This window comes from Phyllostomus discolor, chromosome 6 (assembly GCF_004126475.2).
Source record: "Phyllostomus discolor isolate MPI-MPIP mPhyDis1 chromosome 6, mPhyDis1.pri.v3, whole genome shotgun sequence".
NCBI classification, from domain to species: Eukaryota; Metazoa; Chordata; class Mammalia; order Chiroptera; family Phyllostomidae; genus Phyllostomus; species Phyllostomus discolor.
The window spans coordinates 29,787,588-29,809,824 of record NC_040908.2 but is presented as its reverse complement, the minus strand read 5'-3'; the positions used below and the strand labels follow the sequence as shown (position 1 = coordinate 29,809,824).

Genomic DNA, 22,237 nt, shown 5'->3' with positions numbered 1-22,237 from the left:
CTCCCCCACCCCCTTCTTGCCTGCTCTATTACCCAGTTATTCCTCCCCTTCCTAATTTCTGGGTTTTCATTTTGCTTTAGGTTTTTCTGTGACTGTGGTGCTGGAACACTGTCTAATCCTTGTACATTAGCTGGTGAGCCTACACATGATACAGATACACTATATGACTCTGCTCCACCTATAGAATCTAATACATTGCAGCACAACTGAATTCCTTACCTAAAGAAAAAGTTCTGCCATTCTAACATAACTTAAAACATTTTTGGAAGAAGATTTAAAATATTTGCCCATGCTACAGGAAGAGACTGTATTAAAAATGGATACACGAGGTCAGTTGACACTATGAAGCTGAAGCTACCAAAAAGAGAGTGGCAATATATTGACTCAGGATCTCAAAGCTGGGTGTTTTAGCATTACTGTGTAAAGACTTGAAGGGACAGAAGTGAAGAAAAAATAAGCTGCAATTTTGTACAGATACCAACTTCTGAAAAAAAGCTGGTGTTTTTACAGCTAGCATTGAATGCAGTCCAATTTGCAGTAGAACTCTCTTCAATAGACAACAAGCAGCTTTGTTGCTGCCTTTATGGACATGGGTACCAATTGCTTTTTGTAATATGGTAAAAATGTGAGCTAGCACTTCTGCATTTCTTTTGATTTTTTTAACATGTATTCAGATTGAGAAATATGATTTTAATGCTTTAATCTCATGTAGTTTGTTTTTTTTTTTTAATTTCAAGCAGAATCTTACTGTACTTGAACGTGCCCTGTTTTGTTAGCACACCTAGACTCGCTGTAATGTACTCATGTCCCAGGATGTACGTTCTTTCTATGAAAGAGAAAACACTAACCTTAAATTATATCCAGCAATGTTTCTGGTATCCTTTAAGAAAAGTTAAGACTATTATTTCCTTCCCTTCCCTGTGCAGCATTCAGAATCACCCCTAGAAAAGTGAGTGTTTTAATGAGACTTCCTAGGAAGGGATGCACTGTAAAACAAAAGTATTCTTGTAACTCAGTTTTGTGAAAGGTAAAAACTACTATGTTTTAAAGTACACTTTAGAAAGTCTCTTCAAAACAGTCCTGTATTTGAACTCTGTTCATAAGTTTTTTTTTGAACAGTTTAGACAAACTGCTGGAAATTAAAACAATTTCCTGCATTAAGCTGAGACAAGTATATATACAGCCCTATACAGTTTCATAGCTTCCCTCCCCCATTTATGTGTATTGGTGACAGTGGGTATAAAACAGCCTGAAAGTGTATGCATGTACCATAACATCTAGACTTAATATATTGTGAAGTATTCAATAACCATTATGTAGAAGGTAGATAAGAATTAAAAGGGTTTAATTTCCTAGAAAGAAATGGAAAAATGGTCATTTTTAAAAAATAAAGTTTATTAGATCATAACGTTGTCTGAATTTACCACCTTTGTCAAAAAAAAATGAACTCAAGTCTTCTGATGTAGTCTATAATTCCTCAATCATAGTCAACAACTTATGGACAGCTTCAGCATCTACAGTCGACCTTTCACTAGCCAGGCAAACTTCCCTTAAAATTTAAAAAAAAAAAAAAAAAGTTTTAGTTCACATTTTTCAAACTGCATCATCTATCTCTTTAGTGTTTTAAATAAGGTCAGCTGCATAACAAAATTATGGCCAATTATAATTACCGAAATAATCGCAGTGAATTAGTTATCTTCTCAAATTCTCTTGCTTTTCTATGTCCCTTTTGAATAACCTCCTCTGGAAGATTAGCAAGCCTTGCTGCATTAAAGCCATAGCTTTTAGGACATGCTCCCTTAATGAATTTATAAAGGAAGGTAATAGTCTCTTGACTGGGATCTTCACATTCATTTTCTACCATGCATGCCTAAAAATGAGAAATATTAGTTATACTCATGTGCTAACAATGAAAGTACCCAACTTGATTATCTCAAAAACCTAACCAATTTCTGAATAAGCAGTCTGTACATACCATGTGTCCTAGGCGCACTGCAACATTTTGAGAATAATCTTCAACTAGGGAATGATAGTGGGTAGAAAACAATGTACGACACTTGATATTCTCAGCAAGTTCTTTAACAACTGCACTTGCTATTGCTGTCCCATCAAATGTTGCAGTACCTCTTCCTAGGAAAGTAAAACATGCATAAATTAGTATCTCCCTAAAAAGGATGTACCTCACTCAAAAAACAGGGTACAACAATATCAGTTACAAGTATTCTGGCCCTAGCCAGTGTGGCTCAGTTGGTTGGAGCATTGTCCCGCAAACCCAAAAGGTTGTGGGTTCAATTTCTGGTCAGGGCACATACCTTATTTATTAGCTTGTGGGTGTGGTCCCTGGAGTCCCTGGTCCGTGTGCAACTGATCTGATGTTTCCTGTCCTTTCCCTCCCTACTGCCCTTCTCTAAAATCAATGGGTGTGTCCTCAGGATAAAAATGAGGTTGTTTAGTCAAATAGGTCTGCTTAGCCCTTGGAGTGAGGGTCCATTTCATTTTAAGACTAATGTTAAGTAACCCCTGATCAGAACTTCCCTATTCTCCCCAGGTACTCTTGTTATCCCTATATTTTATAGCAGCCAAATTTGAATAGGGTTAAGAAATTTCGTAATCAAAGACTTTTCACATGGCCAACTGTGGGTCTATGGCACAAAGTTGAGTCCATTCATATTCTTTTTTAAATATTTGTTGTAAAGATAGCCTTCAAATGGAAATTGTACTGTCTTACCTAATTCATCCACAAGCACCAGAGAATGTGCTGTTGCATGTGTAAGTATACTGGCAGTTTCACTCAATTCGACAAAAAATGTACTTTCACCTTAAAAAAAATCACAAATGGGCGATCATTTAAAGAATCCTATTACAACAGTACAGTAAGTTCATCTTACAGGTTCCTACTATTTGCATTTATCATGAGCTGCCCAGTTGTACAAAAGGTTAAATGTCATTAAAGAGATTACTCGCAGTATTTTAAGAATTTCATAGTGTTTTCAAATGCCTGAGAGCATTGTGCTTCACATAACACCAAAAAAAGAAAGAAAAATCAAGTAATAAAGCCTAATGCAGAGGAAAAAAAAACCTCACCTGACATTATTCTGTCTGAGGCACCAAGTCTAGTAAATACTCTATCAATTGGTGTGAGCCTGCACACTTCCGCAGGTACATAACAACCCATCTGGGCCAGTACAGCTAACAAGCCAGCCTGTGTGAATAAGGGAGGAAAAAGTCTTTTATGACGGGTATTAAAAGACTATCATAGATACATACATATACAGAAGACAGACAACAACCTAACCTAAATATTAATCTTTCTTAAGAACCAGACACTTAAAAACTTCACAATCCTAAGTAAGAAAAGTGAGACTGAGAAGGCAAGTAAGTGGCTTAGGTCCTAACTTGTTCTGAAATCTCAGAACAAGTACTAACTACTTGTGTACTAACTACTGATTCTCAACCCTGGCTACACAGTAAAATCATCTGGGGTGCTTAGAACCAATTCCAGTCCAAGTGGATTCATTTCAGAGAAGGACATTCTCCCCGCACATTTTTGATGAGCTCTGTAGGTGATTTTATTTTGTATTAAAAACAAAAGGTGCTAGCTTTAACAACACAGATACTAACATTGGAACAATATAAAGAAGCTTAGCAATGGCCCTTGCACAAGGATAACATGCAAATTCAAGAAGCATTCCATATTTTATAAGTTGAGAACCACAATACTGCATTATGCTGCCTCCCTCTAGTTAGCAAATCTGGTGAACTTAAGTATAATTTAGTGCAGAAGTACAGGAGAGCCAACATTTCTGTCAAGGGTTCAATGTCTTTCTCACATGATTGGCCTTTTTTCCTATAACCCATTAAAAATGTAAAACTCATGTAGACCAATCTCTGGTATAAAGAGAAGACAAAATACATTTATTGTCTTCCCTAAAAGCAGTTGTTAACAGTTACTAGAGGGTCATGAATTTTGCTTTTCTAGATGAATAACTCTGCCATGGTTCTTTTGTAAGAATTCCTACAAATGAATCTAATCGAAAGACAACCTGCAACATTTGCATTATTTCTGTTATGAATGTATCTACCTTCAGAGAGAATGAAGTCAAAAAGCCTATAAAGAAATCATGAGCCCTGGCAGGTGTGGGTCAGTGGATTGTGTGCCAGCCTGCAAACCAGAAGGCCACTGGTTGATTCCCAGTCAGGGCACATGCCTGGGTTGCAGGCCAGGTCCCCAGTAGGGGGAGTGTGAGAGGCAACCACACACTGATGTTTCTCTACCTCTCTTCCTTCCCCTCTCTCTAAAAATAAAATAAGTAAAATCTTAAAAAAAAAAAAATCATGACCTGAAACCTCCCTTGCCTTTTTAACATGTTCGTCTCTTAACACCAGATAGTCGACTGATTAGAAAAATACAATTATCAATTTTATAAACATACGAGTTCCCTTTCATTCCTTAAGTCACTGACTGAATTCTATGTAACTCATGTGCTGTTTGGACAAGGATGGTCTAAAGGCATAAAACATTCACTCTTAAACTGTTACAAATGATTTTCCGTAACAAAACCTTCATAGTTTACCTGTCTCATAAGGGTAGACTTGCCCCCCATGTTAGGTCCAGTAACAAGCACACAATAAGCTTTGCCATTTTCCTCCTCTTCCTCCTCACAGCCTATTACAATGTCATTGGGAATAAACTCTGCTCCAAAAAAAGTCTTTGTGATGCAGGGATGGCGTGATCCTTTAAGGTCTAAGAAGACAGGAGCATCTTCTTTTGGTAACAGAATTACTGGACGACACATAGGACCATCACCTCCTCGACTGTAGTTAGCCAAGCACAATAAGACATCTGTTAAAGAAAGGAAAAGTGAGGTTTCGTCATTTTTGAAGTTTCTTGATAATCTCAAAAACCCAACTTCTACAAAATCTTTTTCAAAAATGCTTTTTCAATGGAGGTGGTATGTTCTAGTTCCTTTTCTGACAGCTACAGTAGGCACTTTAATTAGTGATATTATCATTAATTGCATAATACAGTGCTTTCATTAACTGTCAATGAGTCATTAGCTTAAGTGTTATATGTGGTTTCATTACAGAACATAATTCTGAAGCTAACTAACACTTCCTGGGAGAAGCAGATCATTCTGACAGTAGACAAACCTTATTAGAGGAAAGTAAATTCACCAATTTTGAACACTGCTGAAGGATTTTAATATACCCACCAAACTGTTTTGCTATACTGGCTTAAGCAAAAAAAATGTGGTACTCATAATACATGAAGATGCTTTTCTGGACAGCTGAGGTTCGGACCAAAATTATGTTACAAATTTGGATAGCATAATTTGGATTACAAATGTTGGGTAAACTGTGGTAGCTATATTTAAAAAAAAAAAAAAACCCTAAGCTATAAAACAGTAAAGGCTTCAAAAAGTTAGCCTTGAAATACAAAGAAAAATGAATGAAGCTGAAAAGGTTATAAATTACAAATACATAAATTAGGGCTCTTAGAAGTCAACTGCAAGGGGTGAAAGTGACAATTTGGGCTAAGAGAAAGGGATAATTTAGAATCTCTTGAAACAGGCATGTAACGATTCACTAAAATATAAAAAATGCAGAGGTTATGCAAAAACCTCAAGTGATGGGTCAAGGGATAGTTGTAAATTAGTGTTAACAAAAATGGGAAATCAAAAACAGTATTCTTCAAATACTAAAAGTTCATTTGGAAATTGTCTCATTTAAAGTATTTACTTTTATTAATCTTTTATTCAATTATTTAAGATTGAAGGAAGGCCAGAAGGCTACCTTACTAACAATGAAGTTTCCAGTGAATGACTTACATGATGACTGTGGGCAGTCTAGTCATTTTATTTTGCCTCATGAGGAGGCAAGTATATTTCATACTTTTCAAAACACATAACCTTGTTACTTATGTTAAGGGATATGCACCAGTGGATTTACATGTTAATGCACAACTGGGACACAGGATATTACTAACCAAAGCCTTAGAAGCAAGCTTGTTGAAAATCTTACCCAACACCGCAATGCACTCTACAGCAGCCTGCCAGTTCTTGTAATTTTTATCAAAGTTATAGAATAGTCGCCGCATGCAATCCTTCAGTGATACATCTCTCCGTTCTTCAGCATTTATCAGATTAGCCAGCTTCTTCTCAATAGTTTTGGTCCAGTATCGTTTACAGCCCTTTTTGGTGGACTTCAATTCGTATTCTTCTGGCAAGTTACGGGTGATGAAATTCTCTGGAATTTCCAACTGGTAACGGTTCCTGCCAATTCCCCAGTAAACTATGGTCCTACAGCCAATTCGACTGCGCTGTTTCTCCAAGTATTCCAAGAGGCTCTGCTCATTTTCTTTTATGTCAGCAAGAGCTTGGTCATAATCCGAGTCAAATCCTGCTTTGGGAGTAATCAGTCCAGTCTTTCGAGCCTTTTCATGGTCAAAGGCTGTATCCCATCGGTTCAGTTCTACAGTTAAATCTGGAAAACGGCCTTCGGGATTTTTTGTCTGCAGAGTAATGACCTGCTTAAGGATTTTAGACTTAAAGTCATCAATGACTTCTTCCATAATCCCTATAATTTTACACATTACTTTAAATCCTTCCAGAGCAGAAAGAAAATCAATAATCTTTTTTTTGCTATAGGTAGTTTCTTCATACATTATAGCCCTACTATCTGGATGGTTCTGACTCTTTAAGGGAGAGCCAACATTATGAATTTTACTCAATAGTCTCTCAAGGTCTGGAAGCTTCTTTAGAAGGTCTGCAAGCTCAGGGATTTTGTCAGGCACAACCATTAGATCTTCAATAGCATCCAGACGATCGTTGATAGCAGAAGGGTTACACAGTGGGGCACAAAGCCATTGCTTTAGGAGCCGCTTACCAAAAGGAGTATGGCAGGTATCAATCTTCTCTAGCAGAGTACCTTCAGTAGAACCATTTGTTCCATTCAGAAAAATCTCCAAGTTGTTTAATGTCACAGAATCTAGCACCATTCGTTGACTGGTTTTAGAAAAAAAAGCACCAGGTCTTGTAGCATTGACCATGTCTGAATCCAAGGGAATATATTCTTCAAAATTAGCCATTGATAAAAGCTCCTGATCGATAAGGCATTTTTTGAGGTAGAAGACACAACCACCTAGAGCAGAGAGGGCCAATTCACTCTTCTCTCCTGGTGTCAACCCAATAGAATCAGACTCTGAAGTCATACCCTTAAGCACCTGGGGTAACATCACCCCACTGTCCTCATTTAACTTTTCTGTAAAATATCCTTCTTCAAGGAGAGTTCTCAAAGTTTTGGCTGCATCCCAAAACTGGGAGCCTGGTATCAGAGCTTCCTGAAGAGAAGAGGATAATGAACCCTTCAAAATCATCTTAGTTTCTGTTGAGAGATTTCCTTTCTCAAACAAGACTTGTACTGGAGGGTAATGTGCCACTAGAGTCCTAAACCTGGAACAATGGCGATCATCTGAAAACTGACCTATGAAAAACTTTCCAAGCGAGGCATCAACGAAGCACACACCATACACTCGAGTGTGGCCAGAATTATCATCCTCTTTTTCTTTGAGGCTAAGAAGATATTTGCTATAGTTCTCAGAGGGGTCACCTTCCAGCACACTGTATGTCTGTGTACCCTTAGTAATGACCCTACAAATCTCCCTCCTCACCACTTTATCATGCTTACATATATGCGCCATCTTTCGGCATCTTGCCTCCATCATTTCCGGGGTCTCAGTCTGTTCCACTCGTGCTACTTTGTAGCCCTTCTGGACCAGAGAATCTGAGTATCGGCCAAATGCAATTTCAGGGAAACCAGAATGGGCCCAGTTGCCTTTCATGAACACCAGCCCTAATTCATTGACTCCAGTAAGAGCATCCATGTGGTACAGCTCATAAAACTTCCCCACCTTATAAAATATGACAAGATCAAAGTTCTGAGACTTAATCTGCCACCACTTCCTCATCCCGGGAGTACAGGAATTAAGGAAATCCTCAGGCACATGGAGTGTAGATGCATCAAAATCGGGATGATCGGGTCGCCTCCTATGCACATCTCTTCTCTTTTCCTCCTTAAGCCACTCTAAAGTTTCATGATACCAGACAGTGGGGCGACTATTATCATCACATCCTCCGCTAATGTGGGCTTGGGATTCAGAATTTTGAGGGGCAGAGAAAGCACACAAAGCACTCCTGGTTTCAGATGAAATGCTGGTTGCTCGTTTGGTGACTGAGGGAATTTCCTTCCTTGAACTTTTCCTTTTGAGAGAACCATTTCCAGTCACCATTCTCTTCCGCTTCGGAGCAACTTTGACAGAGCTGTGCAGGCTTTCGCTGTCACTATCCCCCAATCCACTGCTTATTTCATCACTGCTTCCTTCTTCCTTAGCATCTGGCTTGAATTCCACATCAGAGCCACCGATGTCGCTCTCAGAGTCTGATATGACTCTTCGTTTTTTAATTTGGCGGCTACTTCTCCTAGATCCTTGCACCTTAGGTGGTACTTCCTCTTCACTCTCCATTTCATGGTCTTCTTCACTCTTATCTGATGCATAAGTTGCACCTACCTGTCAGGCAAGGAAAGAGCATTAAAAAACAAAGCAAAATTTGGAAAATCACAGCGTTGCTCTGGAATACCTCTCAGTATGCTGCGACTTCATATACCAAAAGAAAAACCAACCTTCAAAAATGAGAAATAATTTTCTTTCTCAAGGCATATATCAATTTCAGTTTCACCTAACATTAGAACAAATACACATTAAAGATTAGTAATTCTGTCCTGACAGTTCAATCCTATCCAATAGAGATGAAGCATTACCACACACCACAAATACCCATAGGTGATGTAATTATTATAGCTGTAGAAATAAAACCTTTAAATCTCCCTCTGTTATCTTCCAGGGTTACCTCTTCTACAGAACACATTATTTATGAAGTTTACCATTTTATATATTCTTTAGTATAATAAAGCTGTAAATTAATCTTTACCAATTCTAGTCCTTGATCTTTCACAAACCAAATGTATCTTCTTGGACAAGACACATCTACTTATCATGGACCTCTCTCACAAGTGAAGGCTAAAAAAATCACTGTAGTTACCATCCAGTTCTAAGCCCGATTAATATTATGACCCCCTTGGCCACAACCTCAAAATTAAAATTAAAAACTTTTCTTTCATTTCTCTTAAAATACCCATTATATTAACTCACTTTTCCCCTCATCTATAAGACAAAAGAACAAAACATAAAACCAAGCTTATACAAGAATCTGTTAAGCACGTATCTCATTAATTTCCTCTATTAGAAAATGTTTTAAGTGGACAAATTATTTGTTCATTTCCTTAACAGGACTTAATTCGCTCCAATAATGACCATTAACATTTGAAACCAAGGTTGTTTAAATCTTATAAAAATTAAAAAAAAAAGCATGTGTGTATGAGGACTGAAATATATAGATGTAAAACAAGAGTATTACTTTAACATGCACCCTCCCTTTTTTTCCATCACTGTCCTAGCAGAAATAACTGTTTGCAATGTCTCACCTCCATTTCTTCCTCCTCTGGTTCTGAGGGCTCATCACACACTGCCAATTCAAGCCTCTTAATCTTGTCTTTATTCAAGGCTTCATCTGCACGTTGCATTGCTCTGAGTATTTCAGGCTTTGCACTATAAAAATGACCTCCTTTCTGGGCTTCCTTTGATTTTGAACCTAAATACACACTTATAAATAAGAACCGTTGGCTGGATAGTTGGTTCAACCTATAGCACTTGCCCAAATGAACAAGAATGACAACAATCAAGTATTAAATTCATACAGATAGATCAGTAAAGCCCACAAGGAAGGAATCTTCAGGGTAAAACAACCAGTGGAACTGAAATTACCTATTTTGCCTCCTTGAACCTGCCATCACCCAGAACCACCGTCTCTCTCCTTCTAATGACCAGGGACTGTAGCCCTAAACAAACAGGTAAGGTGTACCTCTTGGGGGTGAGCCATGAGATGTCAAGGAGTTTGTTTTGAGATCCTTTTTTTTTTTTAATTACTTCAGGACTACACTGTTGGTTAAATGAAGCTATGATATTAGAAATAAGTTTGTCCCCAAGGCAGTAAGGTTATATTAAAAAATAACTCTAAAGTAAGGGACCCTAACATTCTGAGTGGGTAACCCTATTGAGACTTTCAATGTGTCAATTTTTTTTTTTTTCAAAACAGTAGCTCTGCTTTAAAGTAAAACTCTTCCTTTATTGTTTCACTTTAAAAAGATGTAGTATCCCTGGCTGTGTGGCTCAGGGGTTGAGAGCCAGCCTACAGACCAAAAGGATGCCACTTTAATTCCCAGCCAAGACACATGCCTGGGTTGCGGGCCAGGTCCCCCGTTGGCATTCGAGAGGAAACAGCAATGTTTCTCTCGCACATTGATGTTTCTCTCCCTCTTCTTTTCCCTCCTTTCCCCTCTCTAAAAATAAATAAAATATATTTAAAAGCTGTAATATTATATGACACTTCTATCCACTGAGCAAAAAAGTAGATGCAGAAGATCACTAGTCTAATGGTACAAAACTGTTTAGTTCTTTTCCAGGAGTTACAACTAGAAATGTGTTTTCTTGTGCCCAAATGTAACTATAATTGGAAAACAAACCTGAATCTGCCTAAACTGAACCAATCCAAACTTCACATTATTTCCTTCTTCTGTATACTGAAACTAATAGGACAATCCTACGTTTCCAAGGATTTACCAACTTTTATGGACTGCCTAAAATAAGGCTGCTATTTCTCATTTCTCTAAAAAGCTGCAACAAATTACAACCAAAATCATTCCCAACAGACTATGATGCAATCCTCTACTATACAATTCTAGGGACAGCCCCCCCACACAAAACGGACTTTATTTTATCCATGCCTCTCTGATTTATTCACATGTATGTTTTGCAACAATTTGGAAATTTAAAGGACAAAGACCTATATGCACAGGAGTGACTTTAGAAAATAATGACAATATACACAGAAGCTTTCTGATCTCTTTTTAAAGTCGTTTGCCAAAGCTGTGTTTAGAATCTCAAAATTACTCATGGAAAAAGACCTCTTTCATCATCTAGTCCAACTTATTTTATGTGAGTAAACAGTATCAGAAATAAATTACTTTGGTTGGCCAAGATTACAAAGCAAACTACTGGAGAAGACAGAACCAAATTTCCTGATTATCTTCCCTTCTTGCATGTCAGGTTTCCATGTAGACTTATTTTCTTCAGTGAGCCCTCCCCTACCCCTACCCTGCAGGATAAGCACTATGACCAAAATGCATGAGTCCCAGATATTTCTGGGGAACTAATCCCTGTGCTGATTTTAAAACATTGAGTTCAATCATGTCCTAGCCTGGAAAGTCTGAGGATTGATGGAGAAGGCCATGGTCATGGTTGAGTGTGTCTAGTCACTGTATTACACAATCATACTATACATGCTCTATGGAATTCAAGAGATTAACAGGGTGCACGCACCTAACCTAAGTGAAGCTACACATATTACTGTAGTCTGCTGTGATAAATACAGCTGGACCTGGGAGGAGAAATTAAAGTTCAACAAGTGTGATATGAAAGTGAACTCGGATGTGCTCGTAGGTGAGGAATTTGAAAGCCGGCTAGTGAGGAATTTGAAAGCCGGCTAAAGTACACATCTCTAACTGCCCCGGAGAATGCTGTTGATCTGTGTGCTACATGTCCTGATGGCACTGCATTTCTTTTTGATCCTTTAAGATGGTCATACTATTTAATTTACCCTTTTCATGTCTGAATTTGATATTTTGGTCCAAGTCGTAAGATCAAATTATGAAATCATTTTTCCTTTTAGGGCATGATAATGCTGTAAGTCACTCAAAGGACACAAAAATTCCTCTCTATGCAACCAACAAATTAAAGACTAGATGCATCTTATCCTTTTTCCATGCTAAAGCTTTCACCCCACCACTCCTGTAATCCGATGAAGTAAAACACACTTAATTTCACCGCATGGAAGACACTGACACTTGTGCACACGTGTGCAGGCTCTCATTCTCTTATATACATACACATACGTACTCTACCCGCCCCCCTCCTGGGAAGTGGCTCTTACCTGTATATGGCTTTAATAGCCTTCTGCTAACCCAGCCCCTTGTTGGGCTGTCATCAAAAAATTGTACATGAACCCGGGCAGACTTCCCTTTCTCACGGATGAATGTTCCATCAAAAGGGTGGTTGTAAACCAGGCAAGGCCACCAGGGGTAGCCCTCCATCTTGGCCCAAACCAAATCACCTGGTGAGAAGTCACAAGAACTGTTGCCAAAAGGAAACACAACTTGGTTAATATTCGGTTAAGCTGCATTAAAGGTAATTACCTATGAATAAGCAATTCCAACAATATATTGTTAAGACTCCTCTGAAGTTTCCAAGCACATAAATTTTAGAGTTAATGATTTTTTAAAATCAGATTTTCAAGTTATTTTTTAAACATAAGCAGGTATCACAACATATAAACTAACACAAATATAATGAATTCTAGTACTAAGGTGAGAAACTTTCTTAGATTCTTTCAAAGCTTAAAAACTATGGCAAAACTCTGGTAAGCTACTGACTGCAGGATAAAGGTACAGACTTGCACAATGTTCTCCACGTTACAAATCACACCTGTTCTCCAACACAGTATGAATTGGGAAGTGGCTCTAACCACAGTACTTGTCAGTAAAACAGCAAATATATCAACTATGTAATTTGCTAGTTATATTAAATATTACCTCATTAGACTTTGGCTTGTGCTCTTCAGTTAAGCTACTCTACATCCCAAACACTAACCAAAGCTACCTAGCCCACTACTACTCACCTGCTCCTAAAAATCTGGTTTCATGAAAAACCTTGTCAACAGGTAAGTGCCCCCCACCAAAATATCAAGTAGCAGTACATATGCCTACAGAATCAAAATAGATTCAATCTTCACAAAAAACTGGTTTAGCCCTGAAGGCTCCCTGAGAAAGGGAGAGGAGAAAGAGGGAGGGGGAAGGGCAGGTGTAGAAGAATCTAGCTAACAGACTACAGAAGAGTCCACAAAGCTGATAAACCCTGCTCAGGTACCATAGACCAAGATTTTCTAAGCCTGCTTAGAGGTTTTTTCACTGAATAACTACCAAAATAAGTACACTACAAACAATAATATTATAGACATTTTAGAAAAGTGACCATCATTAGTAAAATGAGGCCATTTTATTCAGACCTAATCATGAAATTAAAGCATTCCTTTCTTCAAAATATGTGAGGTAGAAACCCCACGCCTAGACAATTACCAAAGAAACAAGAACCGGAGCATGACTTTCGTTGGTGCTTGTCTCAAGGGCCTTTATAGTAAACATAGTATTTCTCAACCTACAGAAATCTACAGTAACCTTTACAAATTTGTAAAGAGGTTGCAGTCAAGCTCACCACGTAGGTCATCTTCAAACAGAGCGCTGTGTCTGCACAATTCAAACTTCTTACCATGCTTCTGCCTTACTAACAGACCCAGTAATTAACAAGAGACAAATACCCTTATTGCTCTGCATCACTGTACAGAATCGTTCGTTTACAAGCCTCCCTATTGTCAAGCAGGCTTTCCCTTAAACTCAGGCACTAGCCTCGTAACCACAAAGTCTATCACACTGGTCTCAGAAAACCACAAGCTTTGTCTGTACTTAAGTAGCTGAGAGTACCCCTAAAGCTGTTACTTTTTTACTTCTGCTGCTAAAGGAGGGAAATAACCTTTATTTACATAAACACGCTATGCATTCTGAGTCTGAACTTTTGGAAGTGGCCTAAACAGAGCAAATACACATAACGCCAAGGAAGCATATTTCTGGCTATATAGTCTTGAGACATCAGGCTTCAAACCGTGTTTGCCAAGGTGGATCTTTGTGAAGGAGGACGGGTAGGGATAGCCATCTGTCAAGCCTGGCTGCCCTTCTTTAAGGCAATTAAATCCCCTGAGATGGAGACTCAAGTAAGGTTTTGGTGTGTTCATAGAGAAGCTCTAACACCACCACTGGCCAGTTTAGAACAGTTCCTCCCCCGTGTATTGAAATTATTAAATATCTCTAGATAAGCCTTGATGCTAACCAGTATGGAGATTTACAAAGTAGTCTTGGTTTGTAAAACTGAAAATAATTTTTCCTTATTTGTGTAAACTGAGTTACATAGATTGAAAGAACAAAATAAGGGCTCAACTGAACACTAGCTATCTCATTACATATATGTCTATACAGGTTACGCATTCTCAAGAATGGAGTTACTATATCAGAGACTTTGATAAGAAGGCACATCTTATCCCTGGGTGGCGTAGCTCAGTGTACTGAGCGTGGGCTGCGACCCAAAGTATCGCAGGTTCAATTCCCAGCCAGGGTAATATGCCTGGGTTGCAGGTTATAACCCCAGCAACCGCACACTGATATCTATCTATCTATCCATCTATCTCTCCCCCCCCCCAATTCCCGCTCTAAAAAATAAATAAATAAAATCTTAAAAAAAGAAGGCACATCTTGGTGCTACCATCTAAAGTTCAAGGGAGCAAGATGCCCCAAACCCACGGATATTCTATTTTGGCTGAAAGGAGACAACTGAGCATTTGCAAGAATCTTAGGCACTCCCAGGGAAATTAAATAGATAAAAATTCTTGAGCAAAAAAAAAAAAAAAAAAAAAGTGAGATAGCCACACATGCCTGCCTCCTGAAGTTCCCCTCTATGCTCAACAGTGACTCAAGTTACTGAGACCCAAAAGACATATGGGGGAGATTTTTTTGTTTGTTTTATATCTATAACTATACTATGCAATAGTAGTTTTAACACAAATAAGTTAATCACCCTAGTTTTATCCCAAAGGAAAAAACTTGAGCTTTCTAAGACTGTTGTTACGTTAAAACTTGTCATTTCTACAAATATAGTGCAAATTGTGAAACACTGTTCAGAGGTCTCACAAATGATTAAAAAACATCCCTTTCCAAACAACCAACTTTAAATTTTAATGTCTTTACATTTATTTGAAAGGCAAATGTGCCTTGTCACTAGAGAAAAAAAATATTTGTAAAAAGCTAATTACATTGTTAGTTTTAATAAATTCATCTGTAAAACTGAAATATTATAAACTGAAGTGTTTAAACAAAAATTGTTTTTCAATACCACCTTACCCTAAATATAACCTTACACTTACAGAATCACATATAACCAAACTTCTCTGCTTTATGAATTAGCAGTATACTATAAAATGCTAAGACTAAAAAACTTAAGACGTGGTTTTACTCCAATGCTAAAAGGCTTTAAGAAAACATAACTAAAAATTCCGGCGTAGGAAACACTGGTTTCAAGCCACAAAGAGAAATGAGGAACTAAAAATTGTGAGCATTTCTCATTAAAATTTTTCCAATTTATTAATTTTTGTGTGCAAACTCTAATTCTTTAAAGGTAATTTAAAAATTTTACCTCTAGTAGTTGTGCGGTTTCCAAAGGCCAAAATAAAAGGAATAAATACATCCATGCAAAAATTCCAATTTTTTCTGCCAATGCTACTGTATTCTAAAATATGTAAATATGTGTGGAATAACAGCTGGAATGTGCTACAATGATCTGCTATCTTTCATACAAGGTCCAATGTAAAAGGACCTTGCAAAACAATCTTATAAAATAACATGACGTATACAACAGGCTCTACATCAAACTTTCTTTTAACAGTCATATTATCTTTACTATATTTTAATATTTGGCTATATCTCCTGACAATCTATTTCATTTTTCATATAACTTAGAATGTGTTAATATTAACAAGGAGCATCTAGCCCCATGTAAATGTAAGTCCAATTTGAAAATATCTGGGCCTGCCCTGGCCTGTGTGGGGCTCAATTGGTTGAGATCCTCTGGCAAAGCCAAAGGTTATCAGTTGGATTCCTGATCAGGGAAGTCGGGTCAGATGCCAGGGTTGCAGAATCAACCAGGACGCAGCGCTTAAGAGAGGCAACCTACTGTGGCTTTCTCTATAGCACATCAATGTTTCCCTCTCTCCCTCCCTTGCCCTCTCTCTAAAAATAAATAAAACCTTAAAATATGTATATTTCTAGGCCAAAGAGTCACCTTACATCTAAGTATATATTAATTACAATGTAAAATACACTAGCTTTTCCTTAAAGCCCAACCTGAAACGCCAAAATTAATATTGGACTTGTATGATATCTTTATTTTTCAATTATGACTTTACAAGTATTTTAAAACTTTAATATATCCTAAATGTCTGACATATTGGGATTTTAAAAACAGTGAAAAAATAAAATCTGACATCTCAGAAAAACAAATGTAACAACCCAAGTGACTTAGTAAAGCTAAACATGCATTGAGCCTATCTTTCAAGATTATTTTAAAAATCACATTATTTTTATTTTCTCTTTAGTCTATAACCTTGGTGTCCATTACTTATTGTGCCCAAATTTATAATCAACATTTTTAGCTACCTACTTTTTAAAAAATAATAGATAACAAAAGCATTGCTACAATTTGCCTCTAAACAATAAAAGATAAACTGGGTTTGTCCAACAAAAACTCGTGTATGTAAACAGAGTCACCACAGATAGGCAAACACTCTTCAAACCAAACTACCAGTGTTTGTGCTTGCTTTTGCCTTTCAAGGTGGACCACTAGAGCAGACTTCCCCTACCCTCCACTAACTAAATGCAGTGATAGGAAGGAAGGAAGGAAGGAAGGGAGGGAAGGAGGGAGGGAGAAAAAGAGAGAAGTAATCAGAGCCATTAACTCCAAGGTTCCCATCATACCTGTCCATTTACCTGTACCTCTACCCACATACCCTGCTTTCGAAGCTTCGGCTCCAGTCCCTAAGTAGTGTTTCCCATCACTTATGCACTAGGTCTAAGGTGATTATTAAAATAATTATCCAAACTATCCTCTACTACTGTATTTCCTAAACAGTATTAGCAACCAGGTTTCTTTGGAGAACAGCTTAAGTCCATGCCTTGAAACTGGGAAAATTGAGAACTGTCATCAGAATAAAAAAATGTTTTCAAAAGTTCTAAGGTAATAATATTATAAAAAGTCCTAAAAGCCAGCTTAAAAAGGGCTCCTGGCCCAAGTATAAGTTGAGCATCTTTTTAAAATGCCTGTTTTAATTATGTCAATTAAAACAAGTCAAGTCTGTGAAACTATGAGTTCACAATCATACTTTAAAAGCTTGAATCCTTTTCTTACAATTACATATATTAGCGTGATAGAACTTGGAACAAAATATTACTATAAATGTTTAACTATATGAAAGTTCTCAGGAAATGCACCTACAGCTAGGGCAGATAGTTACCTTAAGACTCAAAACTTGTCAGTCTGATGTACCACTTCTAATCTATGAATGTCCTCATTACCCACAATCAGCAATTATCGAAATGAAATTATGAAAAAGGTACTGGCCATGATTTGTTTTTAAAAGCCAGATTTAAGCAGTCAGAAGTCTTGCTCACAGCTTTGTCAATTACGATCTTAATATAACAACAGAAAAAAATAAATATTGAAAATCAGGCCCAGGGCACATTTACTTCAAACTGATATCATCTTAACTCCTTTCTCTTTCATCTCCCATAATCTAAATCTTCAATACCCACCTACTCTTTCGGCCTCTTCAAAATCCTCTGTCCTCACTGCCATCACCCCCATCTGCTCTCCATTTCCACAGCGGGCTCCTGAGTGGTCTCCCCCCACAAACACCACACTTAGTTCTAAAGCATCACTATGCCCTGTGAATTTCTTAATGAAACCTACAGAAGCATTAGCCATAGAGAAAAAGACTGCCAAGTTCAACATTACAATCAGTAACTTCATTTCAAAAGATCTCATAACCTGAACAAAAGGACAAACCAGAATGGAGAAAGACTTTTTGCATCACACGTGGACTTACAAAGAATTAGGAAAAAATAGGTAAAACACTTAACACTTGAGCACAAGAGGAAATCTAAACAATATTAAGATGTTCAATTTCTGAAAAATAAATTTGAAAAAAAAATGGAGAGGGGGAACAATGCTCAATGTCATCTTTTAAAAGATTTTATTTATTTTTAGAGAGGGGAAAGGGGGGGAGGTAGAGAAACATCTATGTATGAGAACAGCATAGACCAGTTTTGCCTCTCACATGCCCCCAACTAGGGACCTGGCGGGCAAACCAGGCATGTGTCCTGACTAGGAATCGAGCCAGTGACCTTTTGGTCCACAAGCTGATGCTCAATCCACTGGACCACACCAGCCAGGGTCTCAATGTCTTTTAAAGCTTTCGTCTGACCCTCAGAAGTCAAAATGTCTTTGTGGCCCCATCAGCCTGTTCACAACTGCATCCCTGCGTACCTTCTCCATGGCTTCCACCTTCTGTTTTCTAGCCACAACTTGCAGGACCTTCCTCTTCCTAAATTGACTTCCTAATATCCCCTCCCTCACCTGCACTGTAGCCTGGCTAACTCTTATACACCTACTGGGTCTCAGCCTAGAGAGCTGAAAGGCTACCCTGATCAATCAATACATGCCCCTCCCCCTCCTGATCCCAAAGCACACAGAACTCATACACTGCTCCTGCTCTATTACTGCCTTTTTGCTTGTCCTGTTCACTATTATATCCAGGATCCACAATGCCTAATACTGTACATGGCAGAATAGGTACATGAACATTTGCTGAATGAAGGATGAATCAAGGCCCAATCTATACACAGGTACTGGAGAGTTTCTTTATAAGCCTAGTATCAAAATGAAGCACCCCGGAGGATGCTCTAACTAACCAACTGAGCTAGGCCCTGGCTGGGTAGTTCAGTTGGTTATAGAATCCTCCTAATAGGCCAAGTTTGTGGGTTTGATCCCCAGTCAGGGCACATACAAAAATCAAAAAATGTCTGGCTGGTGTAGCTCAATGGATTGAGTGCAGGCCTGAGAAACAAAAGGTCGCTAGTTCAGTTCCCAGTCAGGGGACATGCCTGGGTTGCAGCGGGCCAGGCCCCCAGTGAGCATGCAAGAGGCAACCACACATTGATGTTTCTCTCCCTCCCTTTCCCCTGTTTAAAAATAAATAAAATCTTTTTAAAAAATCAACCAATGAATGTATAAAATAAGTGGAACAACAAACTGATGTTTCTTTCTCTCAAATCAATCTTAAAAATAAATGAAGAAACCTAGTATGAAATGCCCATCTTTCTCGAATACTCTAGAAATGGTCCCCATAGTAGGTCAAGTGTAAATAATGCTATGCTTTTACAGGTTTCCTGAGGTCAAACCTCAAAAAACAAATAGGCTTTCTCCCTCTGGAGGAATAAGCCCATGACTTTCCCTTCCCTCTCTTCTTCCCCTCAGGCATGTTACCTCTGCCTTTCTCTCTCCTAAACCCCCAGGACCCTTCTTCTGCCTCTGAAACATGCTGCGTGGGCCTATACAGCCCATTGGACTCACTACCTGTTAACTTTCTAAATAAACTTCCTCTTATAATTTGAAAAAAAAATAGCATATGCTCCCTACTCAATACAAAGCACAACCATACAATAAATTTGTCTGTTTAGCATGGATGCAGGAAAAATCAATTCACATTCAAGTAAACATACCACCACGTACCATCTCTCACCATAAAAAAAGTCTGTTAGGAAGGATGCATGTGTAGGGGAGGAAAAATATTTCTCCCTCTACCCTTCTCAGTTCTTGGCTGAGACCTTCTGTAATAAAAAATTAACAAGAAAAAAGTAAACAAGAGCCTATTAACAAGCATACCTCCCATATACATGGGAGATACTAAGGAAAACTAAATAACTCCCTGAGACAGCCCAAGTCACCACCACCTTAAATACCACCTGCAGCTAAAGACAAAAGAAAGATGGAGGGGAAGTTATGGGAGGTTACCCGGAAAAGTTAACATCGGTATGGTTGTTATGCAGATTTAGGTCAGTACCTTCTCCATTAATAAGTTGCTTGTAATTTAGAGTCATCCTTCTCTTTCTGATACAGAGAGGGAGACACCCTTACAAATGGAAATTTCCTTTATAAATGTACATTTCCTGTATGGAAGATAACTATTACAGTGTTGAGTTTCTCTTTTGTCAGCTATTTCTCAAAAATAATCAGCTCAAAATAATCTTTATGCCAAAGAGGCATATTCTGGGTAGGCACATCCTGCTATACTCTTCATACAACTATATAAACAGCCTTAGAGGGTCGTTTAAATGAGGGTAGCGTTATAATTGCACTTGGACTTGAAAAATCTGTAGAATGCCTATTAACACAGGACATTTCAAATCAGCTACTCAAAACCACTACCCAACTCTCTGATCTTGGGAGTTCTTTGTATTTTCTGAACCTCTATTTCTTCATCCTTTCACACAACTACCCTTACACTTTGTGCCCAATTCAACACCTGGGATACAGTAAATGCCAGCTTTTCGAAATGTCACTCTCTACTCGGGGAAAAAAAGGCAGCTAAGCACTGGAATAACAACAACAACAACAAAAAATTGCCCAGGAAACAGCATACATGCAGGCAGGCTTCTCCACAACTTCGTTTGTACATACCTGCCCAGGGTCAGATCAAGTACTTTAAAGACACTGGACTCCGAAAAAATTATAGTGCTCCACCCTCCGCCGGACCGTCAGAAATGGTGCTCTTTTTCATGAAATAACATTTTATTCAACTCAATACTTCCATGTGTCAAAATTAAAAGACTCAATTTTTCACTATTTTGGTATACAGCTATCAACCTGGGGAATGACCCAGGAGATCCCAGCACTTTCTCCCCGCCCCTCCTCCACCCCGCCCCTGCAACTCGCAATCCTCACTAGGACCAATCAGGCCCGCATGTCTAGCGGTGTGACACACCCCCCACCCTCCGGCGCTCTCAGCTAGAGGTCTACACCACTCCCGACGGCATAACGCAAAACCTAGGCCGAGGGCCGACCGTCCGTCCCCCAAAGCGTCTCGGCGTTGGAGCTTCGTATCCAAAGTTCCCCGAACGTCTACCGGAGTCCTAATTCACTTTTTCGTCTTTCAAGGAGGAATCTTCTCCTGGCACCCATTCTTCTGGCATCCTGGGAAGCCGCGCACCCACACTGCCCAGGGCGCCAGCGTTTATCCTCCCCCGCAGGCACTTTTTTCCCGCCACCCCTCCCCCGCCCTGGGTACGCACCGTGCGGGAATCCGGCAAATCTCCTTCCCCTCCGCCCCATCCACAAGGCTCACATCTCCCCATTCTTCCCCGAACCCCAAGCTGCTTGCACTTTCTCTCCTCCACCCAGCCCTCCAACCTAGCGGAATGCATCTCCTCTTCCTCCCAACTCTGCGCGTCTCCCCTCCCCCCTTCCTCCTGCAGTCTATTTCCTCTGCGTTGTTTACAGTCCACACCCCCAATGCTACAAACTCAGCCCCGATATTCTTTCAAACGAAGTGTGCAACCCCAACTCCTCCGAGCCCAGGGCCTGGCCGCACACACTCCAGTGGCCCGAGACAAGCCTCTGTACCCCGGGCTCCGTGCGTCCCGCCGCGGTGCTCCTGCCTTCGACCCCCACACCCTACCCGGCTACCTGGAGGGGACTGCAGGCGCTGTCGACCTCTGTAGCCCTCCGTTGAGGTCCCTCGCCTCGGGCGGCGACGCGGAGCTCGCCAACCGCCCGGGCCCGGGCCCAGGCCCGTCCTCGCTCCAGGCCGCATCCCCGCTGGGGGAAGGGGAGGCCCTGGTGGCAGCGGCAGCGCCGCCTTCACCTGAGGCCTTGACCCGGGCCTTGTTGCTATTATTCAGCGCCGCTGGAGACTTGGGGAAGAAGCTGTACAGTGTGCTCTGTCGAGACATAGCGACAGGCGGCAAGGCCCAACCGCTCTATCCGACCGAGCGACTAGAAGCACAGGACCGACCGCGCGGCGCCTGCTGGCGGGAAATCTGGGGGGAGGCGCGCGACGCGCCGGAGGAATACTAGCCCCAGCCGCCAATCCGCACGCACCTCGAAGTGCGCGGGCGGTGTCTAAGCGGAGCGTGCTCAGCCCCGCCCCCTCCTGGAGCCGGGCTGCCCGGGGAAGGGGAGGGGTCGGGCCTCTGCGCCCTGCTGCCCCCCTGGCGGGAACAGCCTTGGGCCTGGTGCGCAGATGCGGGGGGCTTGTCAGGACCGGAACACCTCGGCCGGAAGCCGGCGCAGCTGCGGGGCTACCGGTACGGAAAAGTGCTCAGGCTCAGAAAGGGGAGGGGGTGGTTGTGGTGG

The 22,237-nt window shown here is 40.0% G+C and overlaps 2 protein-coding genes and 1 non-coding gene across 4 annotated transcripts in view; 2 read left to right on the top strand and 1 right to left on the bottom strand.

The window, feature by feature from the left end:
- The window catches only part of FBXO11 (F-box protein 11), an 87,982-nt gene extending 86,998 nt beyond the window's left edge, over positions 1-984 (top strand). The window contains exon 23 of the mRNA XM_028514459.2: positions 81-984. Within this exon, the coding sequence (XP_028370260.2) occupies positions 81-210 (130 nt within the window). The 3' untranslated portion in view covers positions 211-984. The remainder of the gene's footprint in view (positions 1-80) is intronic.
- On the bottom strand, positions 782-21,991 carry MSH6 (mutS homolog 6). 2 transcript variants are annotated; one of them, XM_036027936.1, is made up of 10 exons: positions 21,569-21,991; positions 12,105-12,307; positions 9,541-9,707; positions 6,022-8,566; positions 4,575-4,843; positions 3,085-3,202; positions 2,729-2,818; positions 1,976-2,130; positions 1,671-1,870; positions 782-1,549 (listed from the first exon to the last, which is right to left on the bottom strand). In XM_036027936.1, the coding sequence occupies exons 1-10, from the start codon at positions 21,832-21,834 to the stop codon at positions 1,468-1,470; spliced, it is 4,095 nt and encodes a 1,364-aa protein (XP_035883829.1). In that variant the 5' UTR covers positions 21,835-21,991; the 3' UTR covers positions 782-1,467. The 2 variants fall into 2 exon arrangements, with proteins under 2 accessions (XP_035883829.1, XP_028370257.1); XM_028514456.2 differs by having other exon boundaries at positions 12,105-12,304.
- Positions 3,593-3,700, top strand: LOC114501100. Its single transcript, XR_003684873.1, has one exon. It is a non-coding gene; the product is annotated as a U6 spliceosomal RNA (small nuclear RNA).
- Positions 21,992-22,237: the final 246 nt, after the last annotated feature.